We start from the raw sequence: 22,554 nt of genomic DNA on the forward strand, positions 1-22,554 counted from the left end.
CTTCTCTGACACCTTTTTGGGACATGCTCGAGACGAAGAAAGCAGAGTGAACGGCTGTAGGATGAGCGGACGCGTGTTGAACGGCAAAATGCTGCAGCTGCCGGCTCCGCAGCGCCGGGGGAGGACAATGCACTTTCTGTCAAGGTATTGCAATTTAAGCACTGCCTGGATTGCTTGTTTTCATTATTTGTTTTGCTCATAATTTTACGCTGGTACCGTAGGCAGCCACTCTTTTATGTCGGTGCAAATTAAACGCAGAGAATGAATCGACTGGTGCGTAAATGCGTAAAAGCCGGCTTCCATTGATCAAACTCCAGTGCGCTTTTCTTTGTTGAATTATGTTCCCCAATATGTCCAATGGAAAACACAAAGGTTTTTTTAACCCTTTCTAGTGGACCTGGTAGTACACCGTGTTAAATTTTTGTGAAGACACTCAGCATTTAAATGGGTGGGCGTTACTGATCTTTCTTAAGAAATTCCACTTAGTCGATATCTGCAAGTCTCCGCGCTGCACATTGGCTCCCAATTGCATTGTTTTGAGACGAGCGCGATGATAACAAGCATTTGAGTCAGCAGGTGTGAGTGGGCGTGTTGCTATCGATACCTGCAAAGAATCCAACCGTGTTCAAGTTGAAAGACTGACCTACATCTGAACGGCGCCTTCTACCGGCGGCGTGCTGTGCCTCCTCCGCATCATGCCCAGTGCCCACGCTGTGCAAGGGAGAAGTGTTGGCACTGCAGTGGGCACACGAGGGAGGCGCTTTGTGACTGAAAAAAGGCATCCAATCTAACGTGCGACTAAAACTTTCACCTGAGCAGTTAAGCCATTGATTGACAGCAAGACAGTTGGAGGTCTAGCGCCATCATTGGCACTGAAACAGGAGAATTATCGGTCCCTGTTGCAGTCTCTTCCTAATTTAAAATGTATTGGATGTCTGTCGATATCATTGGCGGCCAACGACTATAGTAGTTGATCAAGCATATCCAAAAAAATTGACAGGACATCCCTAATTATTCTTATATTCTTCATGAATTTCACTAAATTTGAAAATATGGGGGAAAAAAACCAAGAAAAAATATTCAGGAAGTTTACATGTATATGTGTACATAAGTTATAATATGTTTTTTTAATATATAGATACAACTTCAATATAAGACATCATCTCAACATAATTTAAAAGCAAAGTAATGTTTAACCAGTAAATATAAAATCCTATGAAAATGAGTATACTATAGAAATGCATGGTTACTTGTCATGTGTCACTGCACTACATTGTATTGAGCAGTGGTTTTACATAGAGTAGCTTTGCCTCTCTTTTTGGAAAGCCTACATCTCTCGGCACAATGATTTTATAGGCGCATATTATGTGTATGCTTTTCATCACTTTAACACACTCGGACAAGAAGATACTCTGTACTACCCATTGATTGTTCTGTTTGGGGGGTGGCTGACTGACTGACCTCCAACATCCATTAACCCTTTGTGTAATCTCAATGCTGTAAAGACCCCTACACATTCATTCAGTCTCGGTCATTAGAAACACACAAGGCATACACAAACACTTGACATAATATTTCTCTTTTAAAGTCCCACTGGGGCACAATGGGGTGTTTGAGTTGGATATGTGTGTCTGAACAAACAGTCACATTTTAATCAAACATTAAATATTGATGGTGAGCAATCCTATTCCAAGGAACACAACGATTAGTTGGGGTAAGAACTGATCCAACATCAACTTATTCCCTGCATGTGTCTGCTCTAAGGCCCAGACGGGTGTCTTACAAAATAGTTTGAAAAAGCCTGCAGTACTGAACATTGGCCACTGGGTCTGGCTCCTCAGGTTGTAGAAGTGAGCAGTTAATTACATTCTAAACTGCCTGATTTTACCATCAAAACCATTTTACCATTTTTACCCTGTCTCAAACTTTGAATTCATACTGTACGTATGGCCTACATCTCTCGTAAGCTTGACCCAGTCATAAACTGACGCACTGGCGTATGGTTATAAAACTCCAAATATGGGCTTCACGGACACCGAGAGAAAAACATGGTGGCTGTAATGGCAGTCTTCAAATGGTAGCAGGCGATTGCGATAGGTGACGTCACCATCACTTTATCCAGTTCTTTACAGTCTTTGGCCCTCCATGATAACTACAGATTGGGAAGCTGGTGACATCACTCATTGACATAAAGTCCCATAAATCAATGTAACGACATTCCATTTCAAAAATAGACGAGGAGAGTATGATGTGGTACAGGTGTGTGTCATGGCTGATGTCATTTATTGTGTATCTCCGTGAGTCACAGGTAAAACAGAAGGTCGCGTCGGCTGAGGCATTTCCCGACTCATTTTCAACAGCTGCTAAATTACAGTTAGAGTGTAGTGATTAAAGATGTGTTTGGTTGTTTAACACTGATAGAGTTGTTGCACGTATCCATTTCATTGGCAAACATTAATCTGTCGACACTGCTAAACTGTGGGGTTTGCGCTCGCTCTCTTGTCACCGATGTTATCCATTGTCCTGACAGTGGCCTCATAGCTAGATTTTTCTGTTGTGAAAACACACTTTGCTGAGTTCGACTGATGCAGTGACGTTCCGAAAGAACACGGCCAAGCACTAGGCAGAGTATTCTGCCGACGTACATTAAGTCATGTTCATTTGGATAAGGCTATATATGGATTTTCCACAAGTCAATTATTGACACAATGAATAACCATAATCTCCCATTTGCTTACGTCTCCATATAGGCCCAATCAACAAAGCCATCTGACTCTTGGTGCTTAGCAAGGAACTGAGCAAAGTTACTTGTCCTGCATTAGAGGTCATTAATGAGAGTGAAACAACAGACGCTTGTAACCTGTGTTCAGAAGACACATGCTCACTCACAGCTTTTATTATACACAGGAGTGCATGTTAACAAACTGGGCTCATATTTTCACGAGGTGGTGACTCCTACAGTGAGGCGAATAACATCAAATATCAGGTAACACAGCACCACACCAGGATCACAGCACATGAAGGAAAAAAGGTGCAACAGAACCTATAAAATTGAATCAATGTGAACCCACCGCCTCCCCATGTTCATGCACTGAAACATGAAGTATTTCTATGATACTTCAATGTACGCATGTGCTTTCATATTTGAGGAGCAGGGAGTGGGACCCTGGAATACACAAACTGGAATGTGAAATGGGTGTTTTCAGCAGCCCCATGGCGAGGAATGCTCAAACATCTTAAAGTGACATGAGCATTATGTGTCTCTTATGGGTGACAGCAGGTGACGGGTGCATGCCCCTTATGGGAGTGCCCTTGAGGCATGTCGGTCACCTCTCTACACATGTAGAGAGAACTTTAGTTCCGCGACCTAAACTGGAACCCTATACATATCCACATACTGATGAGTTTTTTGCACAGTCGAGCTGTCATTCAGACAATTGTTTTGATTTGTGAGGCAAACAACAACAATTTTGTTTAATTATGAACAGTTTTAGAGGTATACCACATACTGTGGCTATGCCTTAAATATTTGCGGCTTGCTCGATGTTAAATGGGCTTACACTTATGTATTTAGCACTTTGTCCACATTTAAGGGACTTGAAGCGCTTTGACACTAGATCCTCATTTACCTACTAACGATGCAGCACTAGGAGCAGAATATGTGAACAAATGAGAAGACCCCAGGGGCGACAGTGAAATTACAAGTAGTAGATGGAAAGAAGTTAGAGGACAAGTAGCTGGGGTCAACAGTGCAGGGTGATGGAGAATGTGGAAAGAAAGTGAAGAACTGTGTGCAACCAGGCTGGAACAGCTGGAGGAAAGTATCATGTGTGTTATGTGATAGGAAAGTGTCAGTGACGATGAAAGGAAAGGTCTATAGCCAGTGGTGAGGCCAGCCATTATGTATGGTTTAGAGACAGTCGCTCGGAGGAAAAGACAGGAGGCGGAGCTAGAAGTAGTGGAGATGAAGATCATGAGGTTCTCCTTAGAAGTGACGAGGTTGGATAGGATTAGGAATGAGACAATGAGACTGGGATGGTTAGAGTTTTTGGAGACAAGGTCAGAGAGACCAGACTTGGATGGTTTGGAGTTGGACATGTCCAGAGGAGAAATTGGGACTATATTGTTAGGAGGATGTTGAGGGTGGAACTTCCAGGGAACAGGTCTAAAAGTCTACCTAGGAGAGGAACCATGGATGTCTTGAGAGAGTATGACATGATAGTCGCTGGTGTCAGGGAGGATGATGCAAAGGACAGGGTTAAATGGAAAAATTGGATTTGCTGTGGCGACCCCTTACGGGACAAACAGAAAGTGTTGTAGTAGTGAAAGTTACAGGGGTTGTCTGCCCCTATCAATGGGCCTTTACACAAACCTTTCTTTCTTTTTTTGCTGAGATGTTGTTTGGACAACCTTTGTAAGGTGCTTAGTGGCGCTCTGGACAGATTTCTAGTACCTTTGTACAGCTTTATCCAATTAAACAAACGCATACAATTGAGGTATTTGTGCTGATTGGCTTTATTCTTTCCCTTTCATTCCATCTGGCAAGCAAAAGCTGACAAAACACAATGCTTGAAACCAAGCACTGACTTTTGAGCTGTTCCTAGACAAGCATTGTCTTCATAATAGTATAGAATAGTTCTACTGACATTGCTGTTAACTAATATACTTGTAATTTGACTAGTCAATAGCCAAAAATCCCCCTGACCAGGCGGCACACGCCGATTTGTCTGCTTGACCTTGTACTTAACTGTGTTGTGTTGACCAAACTCTTTGTTTGTACCCCCAACATGGTCCACACAGCTGCTTCAAGTTAACATCAACTTTGAAAAAAAACATGCTATGTACATTCAAAAGTGGTACCTCCCTCGTTCACGTCTTTCTTTTCCTTCCTTCTCGCTAAGCCCGGCACTTGCCTTCTTTCAAACCAAAACATCCCTCTGTCGTTAATTCACACAGCCGTTAAGTCAGCTGACATTTCTGGAGAGAGGCCATGGGTAATTCTACCCGAGCACCCAACCCCTGGATCCAGCCCCGGGCCTCTGAAAGCCGGGGTTCCCCGTTGTTGAACTCCTCCCCAAATCTTTAAACTAAAGCTGAAGTCAGTGGGTGCTTCACACTGAACCCCAGACGGAATTACTTAAGGAAGTGATTTGAAAGAGCATTCCGCCTTGTCTTGTGAGTGTCGTTTCTCTTCTTCTTACTGTCTCAGGCTAGATTTTGGTCATAAAACTGGATAAATATTCAAATGTAAGTCATCAAAGGCTACTCAGGCATCTCAGATCTCTCCGAAAGCCAGGAACTTTTTTTTGTTGCAAAATCATTCACTCTTTGACCTATTTTGTCATGTTCTCTACTTGAAGTATTAGCGCACTTTAGGGGGGAAAAAAAATAAAAAATCTCCACATTTCTCATTCAGCACTTAATGCCTTAATTTATGCAGAAGAGGTTTAAAGACATTTCAGTACTAAGACTCCAAGCCGTTGATCTTCCATCAGAGACTGGCAGCTTCTCGCCTTAAAACTTTGACCTTCCATGAGCACGATGTCAATCCGAGCAGGAATCACGATGCAGTTTTTGCAATTCCTGCCTTCCATATTGGAGTATACAGTGGGTCAGGTTGACTTGGTATGTGTCAGCTTGATCACTAGTCTCACTCTTTATAGTTCCAAGAGTAGTACTTCCTTATATGATGCGTGAGTCCACACTGTTTCAGGTCCTGCTTCATGTCATGAGATTAAAGAAGTTAAAAGTCAAATCAACTCTTGGCTGCAACGTGTTGGACCAAGTTCATTTAGCAACATCTTGATGAGAGATTTATGTCGCTGTCTGCCAACCATCAAACATGATTTAAGCCAAAGGGGTTGTTATTTAATTTTCATTCCATCATTCAAAATATCTGTTTCAAAATTTGAGAACATTTTGCTGATTATAGCCCATTACACTTTGATTACATATTTCGTGAAATATTTACCCCTTATTCGCAAGAAAAATTGAAATATCACATTTCTATGTGGGAAAGCGCTTTTGCACTACAAACCTCTGACTTGTCATTCACACCAAAGGCCATTTGTACATTACATGTCTGCATGCTTAAGTGAAATAATGTTGAGGCCTAATCTCCCTCAGGCCATTGATGTCAGGGTCATACCCATCAAAGGCACAACAGGATATTTCCTCTTTGATGGAAGCGACTTTTGTCCAGGTTTTCTTTACATGCACAAACCTTGTTTTGAGGCCACTGCCCTACTCCTTCCTATTCCTTGGCAGATGGAATTAGCAGTAATTAAACTCAGTAACTTCAGCCCTTGCCCTAATACCCGGTAATGCGCAAATACTGTACATGTATGTGCATGCGTTTGGTCCTTTTAGCCACAGTATCTTAATCTGGACGCACTTGTGCAAATCACAGCTACTGTAATGCTGGCAGGCAAATTCAGTTCTCAGTTTAGTGAATACCCAAAGCCTGCAGTTTTAATTGTCCTGTGATTTACTGCAAGCATTCAACAATACAGCTCATCTGAGAATATGAAGCAGTGTAACAAATTAAAACCCATTTAATGAGTGATTTGTGCACAAAAGCGCCCTTAGCAGCCGCTCTGCAATGTGCCATTGTTAAAAGTAATTTATTAGCAATGTCTGCACAGAAGATATGCCAGCTCTGGGATTAATGGCCCATGTTTCTAGAGAGCAGTAAAATTATTTTAAAATAATTCAGAGTTCTGTTGATAACTGCACCATCCATTCACTATACCGTTATGTCCTCCTTTGAGGTTTTCCAGATATAATAGTTTGTGTGGGTTAGGCCTGCAGGGTGGGGTCTTTACGGCCCTATATGGTTCTGCACGGAAGGATACCAGATTGCAAAGAAATATGGAAAGAAATGAGGCCCATGTTCCTATTGAAATACTCGCCTATAGTACAGTGGAAGCTTGCGATACGAATGACTCAACTTGTGAAATACTGGCCGTCATCTGGCAGGGTTTCTAATTTGACTTACTAAGAAAAATATAAGGTAAACGCTGGAAGGAATAAAGTCATCTCATGTAACCAAAGCAGCAAGTGCAGTGAAAAAGAAATATATCGGGGGAAAAAGTCAAAAAATAAAAAATAAACTACAGTTGAGTGATTAGAACATCTATTGCATTGCGTGTCATTGTGTGCTATATTTAACTAGACTAAAAAATTACCCTGACAGTGTGTTACGCCCAAACACAAGTGATACACTGATCACTGTATCTGTTTCCTGGCGATAACAGCTGAAGTGGTCCAAGAACTCATGTTGTTTGCCATCTGTGCACGGCAGCTGTACGTACAGACCTCTCTTGGGATTAAGCAGGTAAATGGCAAAACTGCATTTCTATATGATAAGTTTATCATTTCATTCCAAAAAACAGCGATTACATTATTTTAGTAGCATCTTTTGAGATGAATGATTACTGCAGCCTTCCCACATGCCTCTCCTTCTGTCTCGCCAGTCAACTGGTTGGTGCCAATCTGGCAGTGCCCTTTTTTTCCACTTGATTGAAAATGCATCAGCACAACCAGGAAGGCTTCTGATATAGCAATTTTGGGTTAGGCCATGTGACACTGTGGATTTTATTAGGAGTGGAACTTTCCTGTCCACTGTAGACGTGTACACAGTCTTTCCATGGATTTGCACAGCCAATTTGAAGGGGACTGGATTAACTGTATGTAGGGACAACCTTTTAAAAGATTAGCCGCATAGTACATAATACAAATCCTTATGTAGATACTTTTAGCGTGATAGAAGAGTAGTCTTTACAAATTACGCGAAACAACTGTAAAATGTATTGACAAAAAACATAGTGAGTTACAAAAACATCAACAGAAATACTCATCTGATAATGTATTCACTCATTTATTTAAACAGAACTCCTCATCTGTTACCAGGCAATCGTACGTTATAGATGAGAAATTCCCAGAAAACCACAAATCTCTGCAGACTCGGTTGCTTTGTCTAAACACTGTTTAACCTCACTTTATTTGAACACATTTTCCCATTTCAGAGCACTAAGAAGACAATCAGCCGCAAAACAACTCGTGTTGCGGACAGTGATGAGTAATTAGGCTAACGGCTTGCGTAGCAGATGAACAAAGAGACTTGTTAATGAAAGCACACCATTTAGCTCAGCAGATAGTAAACCATTGAATCTATGAGGCACAATTGTGGTGAGTGTGTATCCTGTGTGAAGAAACGAACAACTGTTGACCATCAATCTGTAACATTGAAAAACACAGAGAATTTGAAATAATTCCCAGTTGTCATGTTGGCCAGCACAGCTGAAATCACATCTTCAAACGGAAGTAAATAGAAAATATGCATCACACAATAAAATGGTCATAATCCTGTGTTAGATTTAACGAGAAACAGTTGTCACAATTTTGATTTATTAAAAAAAAATCATCTACCACAACAAGCTAATGTTGCCAACAAGAGACAAGGCTTTTTGGGAATAATTCGCAACCTTGTAAATGGTTGTGGTTGACACTTTTATTTGTTGTCATATGGTTTGATGCATGCACTGCTATTAATTTGATTTTTGGGTTGGTTTGAGAGGGGGGTTTCAAAATACTCTTCCCAGGATGTTCTTATGTGTTATGAATGAGCAAACTTAATATAAGACGTGGTCCCATTAAGAGGGATTCTAGTGCAATATCCTAAAAAAATGAGAAGGTTCTTTTTGTGTTGAGAGCTCTTCTTATTCTTGTTCATCTTTCTTTGGTGGTCTTTTGAAATGTTTCCTCTATTTTTTTTTGTAAACATGTTACTGTTTTAGGCATGCTTTTATCTGTCTAGAGAGTTGTTGAAAGTTTCTGAAGCTGCCCTTGCATGTTGAATGTTATGGATTGATATCAGCTCTTGGCTGGGAAATGAAATTCCTTTTCAGTATGTCACAAAAGTCCAGTCACGGGAAGCTTAAGATGTTTATCCTCCAAGGATTTTGTTGAATTTCCGTTTTTTTTTTTTTTCAAATCACAGGGCAAATAAGAGTTTCATATTGAAGATGGATTAAATTTCATATGTGCAGATCATTGCTAGAGGCAATTTTTCTTTATTTCATCATGTCTATGTCACATTTGATGAATTGCTCACATTTAAGTGCACTTTACCATCTTAGCCATGGTGTATTTTTATTTTATTGTAGTAGCCTTAATAGGATAAGCTGTCTTTTTGTCCATGTATTCTAACTGAGGGGTGGAAGAGGAATTTATCACCTTTCACGTAAAGAGTGGTAGTATTGGTTTAGCCTGCTCACCCTTATTATGAGATGGTATCTGCATTGTTTAACTTTGTCTTGACATTGTCTTGAGTGACATAAACCAGTTCAGTTAATGTTTGTCTGTTTGCTCTGAGAAAACAAGTATTGCTTCATACATCTGTTGCTGGTGTTGCAGTGATGATCCACAGCTGCACATCCCTCATGGAGGTTTATCCTCTAGCAGAGAGGGTGTCGAATGAGGAAAGAATGACATATTCATGTGTTGGGCAAGACTCTGGGGGAAGTTCAACATTGATGGACTTTAAAACAGTAATGCTGTATAAAAGTCCCACAGTGGAGACATTTGTAGGAAAAACACTATATAAGAAGGAACAAGTTTAGTTCCGCAACCTAAAATGGAACCAAATGTTCCATCTCTCAACAGACTACTACAACAATCCGAAATCAAGTTTAATGCTACTTGGACGCTATAATGCGCAAAGTTTTCAGATCTGAAATTCTCTTCCTTTTTTTTTGGGTGTGTGTCAAAGATTTTCACTGGCTAGACAGGACAGGGTTTCCCCCGCGACCCCCCTAATAGCTGTCATCAAGCCCCCTAGGCTGTGGTGTGACCCATACAAGCACCCAACCGGAAGGCCTTGTTTCTCCATCCTTATCTGTATTACACTGTATAGCTTTGACCTTATTAGTGCACCCCCACCCACCCTATACTGTAAGAGCAGTCTAACGTAATGACCCAAAAGGGGGCACATCCTCACCCCTGCCTGAAACACAATCAACTTCATATATCATGCGTACAGTTGTTAACATTACACCATACCACACTGTTTTATTAGTCTTCATCTTTGCATTGACCACACGTGAACGATCTTATTTAGTATTTGAGATAAACCCTATCAAGATCCGATCAGCTTCTTGATGTCACAATTTTGACTGAAATTTGTCTGGAGAGGAAACAAACCGTGCTGAATTGCTTCTGATGCCTGTAATTAGAGCTGAAATTATAATTTCGGCACCCGCATTGTATATGTTCTTTAGTCCTATTTTTATAGTCTTAGGCTTATGTTGACTTTGTCTGAACGTGCCTGCATTGCCAACAGGGTGAAAGTTGGATGTTCCGTGCATGTAGAGCAGTCAGCCTCAGTGGCTATGAATTTTTCATCAAAGACAAAGTGAAAAACAAGTGAGTCAGTTGCTGGTGTAACTGAGCTTGTCCATTTCGATGCACTACTAAAATGTATAACAGTTTTCCAAACAATGGTTAAACGTAATCTGTTGTCTGCAACATGAGTGACTCCCAATACAAATAAACCTAAACACAACCGATTTGAAATAGTTGCTTTGTAAGTGTCAGAGCAAGTTAAATGGAATTTTCCATTAATGCCAGGTGGAACGTGTCAGGGTGAAACTTTGACATTCCCACCCTGCATAACAGGGAACCTTCAAAGTTCACTGACTTAAAGGACCAAGCCCCAACACGAACAGCAAAAACTCGCGAGGAATGATTGCACCTCTGAAAATGTTGATACAGTCAATAATAGTCTGCTATTGCCTACGAGTCAGACTACTATGGGATTCAGTATTAGTCTTTTTTTACTTTCAAGCAGGCAGGCCAATAGGCAACACTAGCTACTCCTCCGCTTAAAATCGAGTCTCAATGGTTGTTTTTTGCTGGTATTGTAGAGAGTTGCAAAAATAGCATAATAATATATAGAGGTGTAACGATGAGGTCAGTTTTTCAGCAGAGTTCCAGTTTACAGAATCACACATGGTCTTTTATGAGCCTGTTTCTTTTAATGGTGAAGTTAGACATGTCACCATGATGACAAACCAACTTATAAACATCATTATCATCTGCAAACCATTTTGTGTTCTAGCTGGGATGAGAGCAGCTCCATCAGCAGCGGCCTGAGTGACGGCTCCGACAACCTTAGCTCTGAGGAGTTCATCACAAGCCCCACGCTCGCGTCACTTCCTTCCACTCCTATTGGCTCCCGCAGAAACTCAGCCATTGTGGTAAGTACCACATGCTTCCACGAGAACACAAAAGGGCTACCGCTATGTTAGTATTAAAGTGTTCATTCTCCAAGGTGCTGATATTGCTTTTTATGCTTACTTGGAGTTTGTACTGGACACACATTTTGATCAGAGGCACTAGGACACCTTCCAGTACTCAGAAACAGTCCCACTAAGTATTCTGTCGTGATCATTTGTAAGAATGCAGTCTGGAGGGGGGTTGAACTCTGATTTATGTCATTGCTAACACAATTCTATGAAATGATCTTAGCCCTGCGACTTTCTGCAAGATTCATGAATTCAGCCCTTGATTTAATAGACTGTAGTAATATTGCCAAAGGGTTAGCAGATGGCAACAGTATGCACCAGTGTTAATAGTATTATTTTCATGACCATCTTGTAAATGTTTCAGTAGCATCGAGTGATCCTAGGAAGAAAAGCAAGTTATTTTACTAGTTTTGACTAATGTGGTCAATTTGTATATCATTGTACAATATATATCAAAATTGTTTTTGGGGGAAATGGTGATGATTTGTAGTATTTCCAATATTAGGTATCCAAATAATAATAGGCAATTGTCAGTGTGATGCTTTTAAGTTGTAAGTCTTTGTACACTTAAGTTGTTCCCAATGGAATTTAAAAGCTGAAGTAGGGATGCAATGGGACTTCATCATCTCTGAAGCTGTAAGATACAGCCATTGTGTGAAGTAGGATGTAGGTTACACCTCCACAGTGCAGTTAATATGGGATTTTAGCGAGAGCTAGAGTGAAGCACAGGAGAATCGAAATTGGTGTAACCATGGCAACAGCCGTGAAGGGATGCTGAGAGTGCAGCTCTTTGTCTTGGACTATAAGTGAAGAACGGGTGTCAGGCTCACACACGTATACGGGGCCATCTGCAGTCCGGCATCAAGGCCAGAAAGAGCCTGCAGGGCGTCTCCCAACATGCCTTGTTGCTGGAGTCATGGAAGCCATTAGCCGCTATGCCCCCAATACCATGGCAACCAAGCACCGCGTCATCATGTGCCCCATATTTGATAAAATACATAATTGCCTCTTCAACATCTGATACTTTGCCTTCATGATTCCCCTTTGTTGTGAGTAGAATGAATGTTATTCATAATCTCAAACTGAATAAACATTTTTCGTGCTGAATATGTTAAAAGAGGACAACGGTGTATGAAGAAAGTGGGACAAAGGAAAGGAGGGCTTAATGACATTAATTTGATATTTTTTTTATTAGAGAAGTTAGGGGCCTGAGTCTGCGAGTGTGAGCTCTCTTTAGGAACTGCACCCACCTTGTATAAAGTCTCTTGTTTGAAAAAAAAAAATTGACGTTTTAATCTTGATAAACAATCTCATCATATATTCTTTGCCACTTGACTTGTTTAACCAGCCGTTTGTCATGTCCGTTGTAAGCGACACCTGCTGCCTGAGGCTCTTTTCAACTGGGTTATCTTTGATGAATGAAGCAGTTGTATTGTGGCCATGAACACGCCTGACTTTGTAGCATTGCAATATCAATTTTTCCTAGGATTTTTATTTTTTTTAACCTAAATTGGATTTAAGAACTCTACACAACCGATTCAAACACTAGGTATTTTTGATGAATAAAGCATTAAGAAATGCTAACTAATGTCTCAATTAATTCTGATATTGACTTAATCAGTGTGAAATCCAGCAATGTTTAATCCTTGGTAAATCGAAGTACCAACAAGTAAAGGCCATCTAATGGACAAAGTATATAAATGTTATACCTGTCTCTTTTCGTCACAGTTATAACTATTGATGAGAATTGATGTATTTGTACCTTTCATAGTAATTTTCAGACCAATTCAATGCAAGGCACCATGGCTGAGATAAAAATATTGACTGTTGACAACTTTTTGTATTGGTGTTATTGATCCAGTCTAATGTTTTTCTAGATGCGCACAGATGCTGAGAAAAGGTCTCTGGTGGAAAGTGGGCTGTCATGGGACAGTGACAACACCAAGCCCAGCCGGAAGAGTTTGGGTAGCAGCACATATGACACAGGAAGCCTCAAGTCAGAATCGGCCAATAAATGGAAAAAGACGAGGCTGCAGGTGGAAGGTCATGAAGGAGGAAAGGGCGAACTGAAGAAGCCTCAGACACTGGGCCATGCTTTGAAAAAGGGGCGAAACCCACCAGTGGCAGTCACCTCCCCCATTGCCCACACCCCCCCAAGTGGGCTTAAAGTGGCAGGTAAGCATCATTGTGCACAACTTTATCTGCTTTTAGAACCTGATATAAAAGCGCCACACTGACACATTTCTCCGGCTTAGTATTCTTTGCTTCTCCTGCCTTACACCCACACGGAGTGACAGACACACACTGTCGTTGTGCACACACATTGACTTGCAGCTGCAGCCCACCCTCTGGGTCTTTAAAGAGTGGTGCCATGTATCAAACGCCCATTGCCACCCACTCCTTTCCTGCCAACCAGCCACATACACAACCACTGTGAAAACTTTTTTTTTTTACTCTTCCCATTTCCTGCACTTTTATATTGAAGCTTGTTGTTTAAAATTTAAATAAAAAAATAGAAATAAAAAAACACTGTGGTTGAGACAGAGACTATAATTATAGGCATGAGTTCCTACATCATTTTTCAAAATCAAATCATGAAAAAATAGTTCTGCAATTTATTGTAGGTCACGCTTTAACTGCCAGCATTTGATGATTTAATCACAGTCATTCTTTTCTCTGCAGCTATTTTCTCCCCGTAACCAATTGGGAGCACTGATTTAATTGCTCACGACTGGTAAATATAGTGTTACAAGTTTAATTACCAATGTTGAAAAAGGATGCATTTCCCCCCCAAAAAACAGTTGGGTTCCTCATTAGGCGTCTTCAAGTCTCGAAGTTTATTTTTGCAAAATGCAGCCAAGAAATGGGCCTTCACTTGTATAGCACTTTTTTTACCTTCAAGGTTCTCAAATGGTTTTGACACCATCTACCAATGACGCTCTGAAAATGATGGCTGCCATGTGATATTGTAATCTCCTTTTTTTAAGGGAAAGTGTCATGAATTAATGTACCCTACCATTCTCCTTTATGCATGCGGTGACTGTACCTACAGTTGGTGCCAATTAAGCAGTATATCTACCCTGATTCTGTCAGCGTGCTTTACTGTCACCACAGGTTTAAGCCTATGGTAATACAATAGATTACGACTTTTACATTAAATGAAGCCAATTTTCACAACTATAAAAGAGATCGAAAACATGATGCGTCATTTTTCTATAAGCGCTGGGAACTGTGAGTGTGCACGTTGTGGGTTTAAAAATACCCATAAGTGACTCCAGATGGCCCAGGGCTACACGCCGGTGGGTCTCATTCAACAGCAGTTCTTTGAGTTGTTAATGTCTCGTATATAAACCTCTATAACAACCCCCAATAGATCTCAATTAAAAATGCCTACGCATTGTGAGATTTCACTAGTGCGGCCAATACTCGAAAGCTTGCAATTCTGTCATTGACTCATAAACATATTTCTCACATAATAACTTTCATGGAAGTTTCACTTCTTTGGAAAACACTGGGCCTGAATCACGTATTGTAACTTGCCTTCAAATGTATTATTGACAACTATGGAGAAATTGAGTTTTAAACAGATTTTTTCCACCGACTGATCGCCACAGCTGTGACACATGCACACATTTCGCATTAGTGGAAATCCAGAGAATTTTTTTTTGAACTGATCAGAATGGAAAAGAGGAGTAAGTATACGATGCATGGCTGTGAGTCAGATCTAGGAAATATTTGTCTGCCCAGAGAAAGCTTTGGTTTTATCAGCAGACAGACTCTGTAGGTGTTCAGATAAGATACGGCATCCGAATACAGTCTAACGTAGCATAAAAGACACTTTTCAAGCAACTGTCTTTTTTTCTTCCACTCCAGGTACAGTGAGGACAGATGGAAAACCATCAGATAAATCTCGCCTAGCGGTAAAAAACTCCAGTCTTCAACGCTCTTCTTCTGATGCTGGGAAAGATCAGCGGAACGGTACCAGTTCGTGTGAGCAACGTAAACCTCCATCGGGTCTCGCTAGGCCATCGGCCGGAGGGAACTTTGGTTTCAAAAAGCCCACTTCAAATAATAGCAGTTCGTCCACTGTGACTTCTGGTGGCAACATTCCCAAGGCATCTGGCATTCCCATCAAACCAGCAGCAAGTGGACGCAAGACTAGCCTGGAAGTCTCTAACAGCGACGAAGGTGGCTTTTTGTCTCCAAATGCCAGAACGTCCCTCCAGTACCGCTCCCTGCCCCGTCCAGCCAAGACAAATACCTTGACTCTAACCCGGCCGAGCTCAGCGCGTCCAGTGAGCAGCACCTCGGACACGGGTTCAGGCCTGACGAAGCCCTCTGGAACTGCCCTCCAGGGCCCGAGACTCAAAGAGCAAGCTGGACTAAGTAAAACTGGCAGTCGGGGGATCCCAACTCCTGTCAATCAAACGGACCGAGAGAAGGAAAAGGAGCGAGCCAAGGCTAAAGCTGTCGTGTCGGACTCGGAGTGTGGCTCTCTGAAGGGGATCCGGGCACCAACCGCTTCTGAGAATGGAGGGAGATTCCAAGGGCTCAGACCTCCCAGTGGGGGAAAGAGCACAGATTTACCATCATCTAATACCCACAGGTGTTTAAGATGTTGCCTATATTTAAAAGTGGTGATTATCAACCACTATGTTATTTACGTGTCTTTGGTCTAAAAAGTGTGAACATGTGTTTCATTGTCTATAGATTGTCTGGATCCCGTAGTTTGACGAAACCTCCTTCTGTCAACCATCTTGACAAGCTAAACTCCAACAACATGGAGATCATCGGCATGCTGGAATCCGTGCCTCCAAAGATTCCTCCTTTTGCAAAGCTTCAAGAAATAGCCTGTTCCACAAGTCCTTGCCTTAGCCCCAGTCCTGCCCCTTTGCTCAATGTGAACTCTCCAGCCTGCTTCCCAGGCTCCGGGATGGGTTTGGGCCCCAGGCAGGTTACTTCTCTCGGAGTGGAGAGGAGCACCGGGAGCACCTCTCCCCTGCTCTACCCTCGTGTTTCTGGGCTGCATCGCAGCATGGAGTCCCTACCTTTCCAGATGAGCGTGGCTACAGACCAGCAGCAGAGGGGCCGGGAGAAGTTGGTGAGAGGCTACAACTCTAGTGAGTCCAAAGACAAAGATCGGCATGAAGACAGAAGCTCCCCAGCAAGCTGGACCTCTGGAAGTCAAGTGTCCTTGGCAGAGACGGACAGGTGAGAACAATCAACATGCAGTACTAATTTGCCTAATATTGCACCTTAGCGTTTTTATGTAATTTAACCCCATTTAGAGGTTAACTGAGGACGTGTTCCTGTGATTTTAAGAAAAATCACCCAGTTGCTTTTTTACCATAAAATACAATTTATTCACCTTCTGTCGTAAAAGACATCGAATGGATTATCATTGGATGAAAACTCATTCTTCTTGGCCACCAGCCCATCCTCTATGAACAGTCATTTTTTCTCTCGTGGTCAATTTCAGCGTTGGACTCTTCTAGTGAAGTCATAATTACCAGTTAAAAGCAGTTGTCTGCTTGGTTTGCTCTGTTGTGCCTCCTGTACCCGCTGTCTAATTGTGTAAACATTTTTTATCCCTGCAGTTCTCAGAGGGACAGAAACACTCTGCCAAAGAAAGGTTTAAGGTAATAAATGAATTAACATATTCATATGTACAACAACAAAATCTGAGAATATGTTTAGAATTTTCTGAACTGAATAGCACTGCCTTTTTCTTCTTACTGTTCAGCTTCAGCAGTGCCTCGCACGTTGACTTTGACAGAAAGGAGAAAGGAGACAGAAGACACTCACATACTATTCTGAACATGACTGACTCACTCACTCTTCCAACGCTGTCATCCTCGCCCACATCCTTATCCCGCCCTCCCACGACTACTTCAGGTGTGTCTCGGAATAAAAGCGTGTACCATATTTTCCGCACTATGAGGCGCAACTAAAAGACTTTTATTTCAAAAGGCAGCAGTGCGCCTTATAATCCGATGTGCCTTTTATATGGAACACTATTGGTTAAATTTTCTTTAGCACAGCTCCCTCTTCTAGTTGATGCATAACACAACTCCTAAATATTAGTAGTATTACCACTACTCCTGCTCTATCTAGTGGATGTATAACACAAGCCCCTACTACTACTACTGCATTTTATAATCCAGTGCGCCTTATAGTGCGGAAATACGGTCCATATTCATGTGTGCAAACTCATCACCAACTTACTTGTCAAGTCAAATCACCTTATCTAGTATAGAAATAAAACGATTTTAGATTAAAATATCTTTTGACATGAATAATTAAGTGTTGACAAAGTGAACTGACTGTCCTCATTGTTGCGCCCTACTCCCAGTGCCAAGCCCGCTTAGTGGACCACCGAGGATGACTCGATCCAACAGCATCCCAACGCAAGACAATTCTATTGAACTCTATGGGGCGTCTCCACTTGGAAGCACTTTGTCACTTGCAGAACGCCCCCGCAGTTTAGGAATGGTTCGCTCTGGCTCCTTCAGAGACAAAGATGTAAATGATGAATGTAAGTTTAAAATGAAAGTTATTTGTATCCTAAAACGTCATTCAGAACAAATGTTTTCCCTTTTTTTTATTCTTAACGTATCTATTTTTTCTCTAATTGCATCAGGGATACCTCTAATTTTGTGTTTCAGTTCACGGATCTGCAATTTCCTTGGCATCCAATGCCTCATCAAACTACTCTTCGGTGAGTGGGAATGCCATTCAGTCACAGGTAGCTACACATTTATCCCTTTTCCTATTGTTTCTTCCCTTACTTCTCTCAAGCATGTCTTTTCTTTCTCTAACATCTCTACTTTTCTTTCAACTGCATCTGAAGGCAGAGGAAAGGATACAGGGAGAGGTTTGTGTTCATTCTGCTGCTCTGTCCCTTTCCTTCTCCATTGTCTGATTGAAACCAGCGTGTCCTTCATTTCAAACACCCTCCATGTAAGTTATTTTTGTGGAACATTAGCCACACTGAGCAAAATTTTTCCCCCGCAGCAAATCCGAAAGCTGAGGAGAGAACTGGAGTCTTCTCAGGAGAAGGTGTCAAATCTAACCACGCAACTGTCAGCTAACGTAAGTGTTTAAATTTGACACCATTTGAATTTTTAAAATTGGCAAATATGTATTTCTAAATGCTATCACACATTTGTAGGAGATTTCATAGCACATATATTCAGTGTTACCAATAATTATAAGTTATCCAGTAGGGTTGGAATACGATTTGTCTTTGCGCAAACGTTTCAACTTGAGTATTCCAGATTCCAATTTATTCTTTCTTTTTCGAACAGGCAAATCTGGTGGCCGCCTTTGAGCAAAGTCTTTCTCTGATGTCAACCCGACTCCAGAGTCTATCATTAAGTCACGAGCAAAAGGTACCCCAGCATTAGAAAACACACAAGCTTGAATTCCATCTGCATTTCATCACCGAACCGATGTTCTCGGCGATCAACGTCTTTGCCGTCACGCGGCGAGGTGACTTTTACGACAGCTTGCGGTGTGGAGGAATGTGGGTTAGAGGCCCTTGCCGCAGTCGCGTTATGACTTAGGCTCAGCGGAGCCCGAGAAGGGGATCGGTTAAAGAAAAAGCTCACTGAAGCCTCAATTAGTTTGCGTGTGCACAACACATTCCTGCATTCTTCCATTGCCCTATCGCTTTGAGTGTGAATATTGTGATCTGAGGTGAAGGGGCTGACCACTGTGTGTTTAAAATGTGAGGCGTCTCTGGTGATGCTTCATGCCTTGCTGCTCCTACTGAAAGGCCTGTCTGGATTGCTCCAGAACTTGCTTTTGTAGTTAGTGCCAGCGCACTGACCTGTGCAGTCCAGCCAGAAGCAAAGTCTCTTTAACCTTAAAGTAGTCGGGCCAGATTTAGGTTTTGAGTCCACTACGGATGACTTAAGCACACAATAAGCAGCACTGTATGGGGCTTGAACTCGTACCTTTGAAGTAGTCACATTTTCAGGATCAAACCTCACTGGCCTCCCACTGTTTTTTTTTACTAGAAAAACACCAGACACTGCTTCTCCTAAAGGAATCCTTCTTTTTCTATGTATGCAGGACACAGAGCTGCTGGAGTTGCGGGAGACCATCGAAGCTCTAAAGTCCAAAAATGAGGAAGCACAGGCCGTTATACACGTAGCCTTAAACCACCCGGATAATGATAAAGGTTAAAAAAACAAAAATAAATCAATAAATAAAAGCAATCTTGTGATTTTGATCATGTCCTCTACTTCTTTGAGCATTCGCTTGAGTGTTTTTTCTTTCATGTTTTGCCCCAGACTTGCGTATTCACCGCCAGAACTCGTGTGAAAGCCTCTCAAGTCTCAACAGTTTGACCAGTATGTCAAGTTTAGGCAGTTTAAAGGACCACGAAGCCAAAAAGAAGAAGAAAAAGAGTTGGGTAAGACAAACATCTTGCTGTGATGACCCGCTGTCTCTGTTTGCACACCCCTAATAAATCATGACCACCCTCTGAATTTTCGGTTTTGTCTTTTCACATTTTTCAACGTTGTGTGGTTACCATAAATGTTGAGGTTTTTCCATGGATAAGGATTCATTGGTGCCCAACTTGAAATCATTTTTTAATAATCACTTCCTTTCTACAGTTAAGTGTAAATACATCACATTTGATCAAACCGAAACAACTTATCGTATCTTTGCAAACTCACTTTACGATGTGAAGGATGTTGCACTGTTATTTTGCACATGCATTGGAAGAGTCATCTCTTTGTCAAGATTTATCACCTCAATGGTCATCCTTAAAACTTAACTCACAAGTCATAATGATATTCACTGTTATAATTGTTTTTTAGCATTCTTAACTCATTGTCTGTCATTGACTTTGAGCCGCTTCACTCAGTGACAAATACAACACAAATATGCAATAAATTGAACAGAATTTCTATTGACATAAAATTTAACTTCCAAACTAAAAATTGCGTTGTGTAGAGTATTTCGTTGCACTCCCAAGTTTGCTAACATTTATGCAAATTGTGCGCAGAAATAACGACAACTGACTTTCGAAATGTTTTAGAAAGGGTGATGGCCACGTGATTTATTTTCTATAGTGTTTGTGTTTTAAATTCCACCATAGTAAAGTCAGACATTCACTGAGTTGTGAGTTTGACTGTCTCTAAGTGGTCATATGTCTCTTTTTAGCTAAGAAGCTCCTTTAACAAGGCCTTCAGCATTAAGAAAGGGACCAAAACCTGCTCTGACATTGAAGAAATTGTCACACCGGACTCCTCTGCTCCTAACTCACCAAAGCTGCTGCATGAAGGAGCGGATTCAGGAGATAACATGTCAGTCACCCGCAAAATGTCTACATCTGATACCTCTTCAAGGTAGAAAAAAAATACTACTAATAAAATAAAAATCAAATACTTGCTGCTCTTGGTTGAAGGGTCTGCAATGACTTTTGTGATCACTCAAGGGTCATGGGGATAACAGAGGTGGAAGAAGGAGATGAAATGGCAGTTTCAGAGTTACGCTCAGAGCTATGGGAAAAAGAAAGAGAGCTGACCGACATTCGACTGGAGGCTTTAAATTCTGCTCATCAGCTGGAGCAGCTCAGAGACGCAATGGACAACATGGAGGTCCGCTTATCCTGGAAAGAATATCTACCGACTTTTTTATACATTTTTTTAATACTGCCTGCTTGTATTCCAGTCAACGGTAGAGAACCTGAAGGTGGAGAATGACCATCTGCGAATTGGGGGTCAGTGCCACGTATCCGGGTCCGGTCCCACGTCATCCACCTCGCAACCCTCGGGCCTGGCCTCCTTCTCCGGATCGTCACTGAGACAGCCAATGTCCCTCACCAAGTCCTTTAGCCTTAGTCTGAATGATTGTAAAGGAGCAGGTAAGTCACAAGCACGTATTGTATCACTAGTTACATTAGGTAGCATGTTTATGCGCATGTCTTTTGTATTGGTATTCCATTCATTATTTCTTTCTTTTGGTCCACCAATATCTTTTTCTGTCCAGATGCAATCTCTGAACAACATAATTTAAACAAACACAATGGTAGTAAGTACATCAAACTCCCATGTGGCACATGAAAACTGTTTCAGGATATTAGGATACTCAGATTTGCCATTCTCTATGTGAATAGGTCAGGCTAAAAAATGAAAATAAAGAAATCCATCATTAATGAATAAAGTATAAAACTCATTGATGTTCTTTTCAACTTTTGGGTTGAGCGATTTGTCACTTTGGTGGCATTAAATTATTAAATTAAATAAGGGTAATCCACAGAGCCCCTCCGTCTCCCCACCTTTCTTTGCCCTCCTACACATCCTCTATGAAACAGTTGGACAGAAAATGGCATTGCTGGCATAACTGACTTTTTTCTGACTTTCATTCTATCTGAAATACTCGCATCTGATTGGCTAAAACTGGAAATTCAGGTTTAAACAAAACAAAACAAAATCGGGCATTCTTCTCAGGGGCTTTTCATACAGCCCTTGTGTTGTATTTTATGGATTGTTTTATTGTACTTCATGTCATAACCGACCACTATGGTTGTTTTCTCCCTATGTCGTGCAGATGTGTCTCCAGGCAACATATTAAGTATCTCCTCTGAACTGGAGGAGGTGTGTGCACAAGTGCTGGTTCGCTTTAGAGATCAAGCTGAGGTAAATACACACTGGCCTAGGTTACTTTTTGACTATTTGCACTCACGTAGTCATGAGAAATTGCACCCCCTGCCTCTCCACAGGAGCATAAACAACAGCAGGAACATTATCTGGGCTCCGTGATGATCGGTGACAGGACGGAGTGGGCCTATCTGGATTCCATGATAGCCAAGACGTTCAGGGTAAGTCCTTGCGGACGGATTTCAGCATTTGAATCCTCGCAAATGTTAACATTTTTCATTTCGGGTCTTTCTTTCTCAGGAGTACCTAACTCAAGTGGATCCGACAGCCAGCTTGGGTCTTAATTGTGATTCGCTTCACATGTATGAGATGAAACAGGGTGCAATGAGAGTGATAGGAGGCGATAAACCGCACATGTCACCTTATCGATGTCTGAGTGGTGGTCCGGCTCGCATCTTTGTCACCTTGAAAGGTTAGGACCTGGAATAAATTCTAGAATTACTGCCACCAAAGAAACTACCAAGGAATCATTTCAGCAAATTAGAATTCTGCCTAATATATCAGTAGTTCAGAAAAGTGAAAATAATTAATTATAAACATGGGTAAACCTGCTCCACTAGAGAGAGCACACA

At 41.5% G+C, this 22,554-nt stretch overlaps 1 protein-coding gene across 4 annotated transcripts in view; it reads left to right on the forward strand.

The window, feature by feature from the left end:
- Window positions 1-22,554, forward strand: part of nav1a (neuron navigator 1a) — a 54,826-nt gene that overhangs the window by 29,199 nt on the left and 3,073 nt on the right. The window contains exons 7-25 of one of the 4 annotated variants that reach the window (XM_077608422.1): window positions 11,120-11,258; window positions 13,184-13,481; window positions 15,180-15,912; window positions 16,017-16,517; window positions 16,904-16,945; window positions 17,050-17,201; window positions 17,659-17,841; window positions 17,972-18,051; window positions 18,157-18,180; window positions 18,321-18,398; window positions 18,614-18,697; window positions 19,383-19,491; window positions 19,604-19,725; window positions 20,484-20,668; window positions 20,758-20,920; window positions 20,994-21,186; window positions 21,873-21,961; window positions 22,045-22,143; window positions 22,223-22,394. In XM_077608422.1, the coding sequence (XP_077464548.1) occupies window positions 11,120-11,258; window positions 13,184-13,481; window positions 15,180-15,912; window positions 16,017-16,517; window positions 16,904-16,945; window positions 17,050-17,201; window positions 17,659-17,841; window positions 17,972-18,051; window positions 18,157-18,180; window positions 18,321-18,398; window positions 18,614-18,697; window positions 19,383-19,491; window positions 19,604-19,725; window positions 20,484-20,668; window positions 20,758-20,920; window positions 20,994-21,186; window positions 21,873-21,961; window positions 22,045-22,143; window positions 22,223-22,394 (3,446 nt within the window). The remainder of the gene's footprint in view (window positions 1-11,119; window positions 11,259-13,183; window positions 13,482-15,179; window positions 15,913-16,016; window positions 16,518-16,903; window positions 16,946-17,049; window positions 17,202-17,658; window positions 17,842-17,971; window positions 18,052-18,156; window positions 18,181-18,320; window positions 18,399-18,613; window positions 18,698-19,382; window positions 19,492-19,603; window positions 19,726-20,483; window positions 20,669-20,757; window positions 20,921-20,993; window positions 21,187-21,872; window positions 21,962-22,044; window positions 22,144-22,222; window positions 22,395-22,554) is intronic. The other 3 variants (XM_077608424.1, XM_077608423.1, XM_077608426.1) reach the window with 3 other exon arrangements.

Source organism: Stigmatopora argus, chromosome 1 (assembly GCF_051989625.1).
Source record: "Stigmatopora argus isolate UIUO_Sarg chromosome 1, RoL_Sarg_1.0, whole genome shotgun sequence".
NCBI lineage: Eukaryota > Metazoa > Chordata > Actinopteri > Syngnathiformes > Syngnathidae > Stigmatopora > Stigmatopora argus.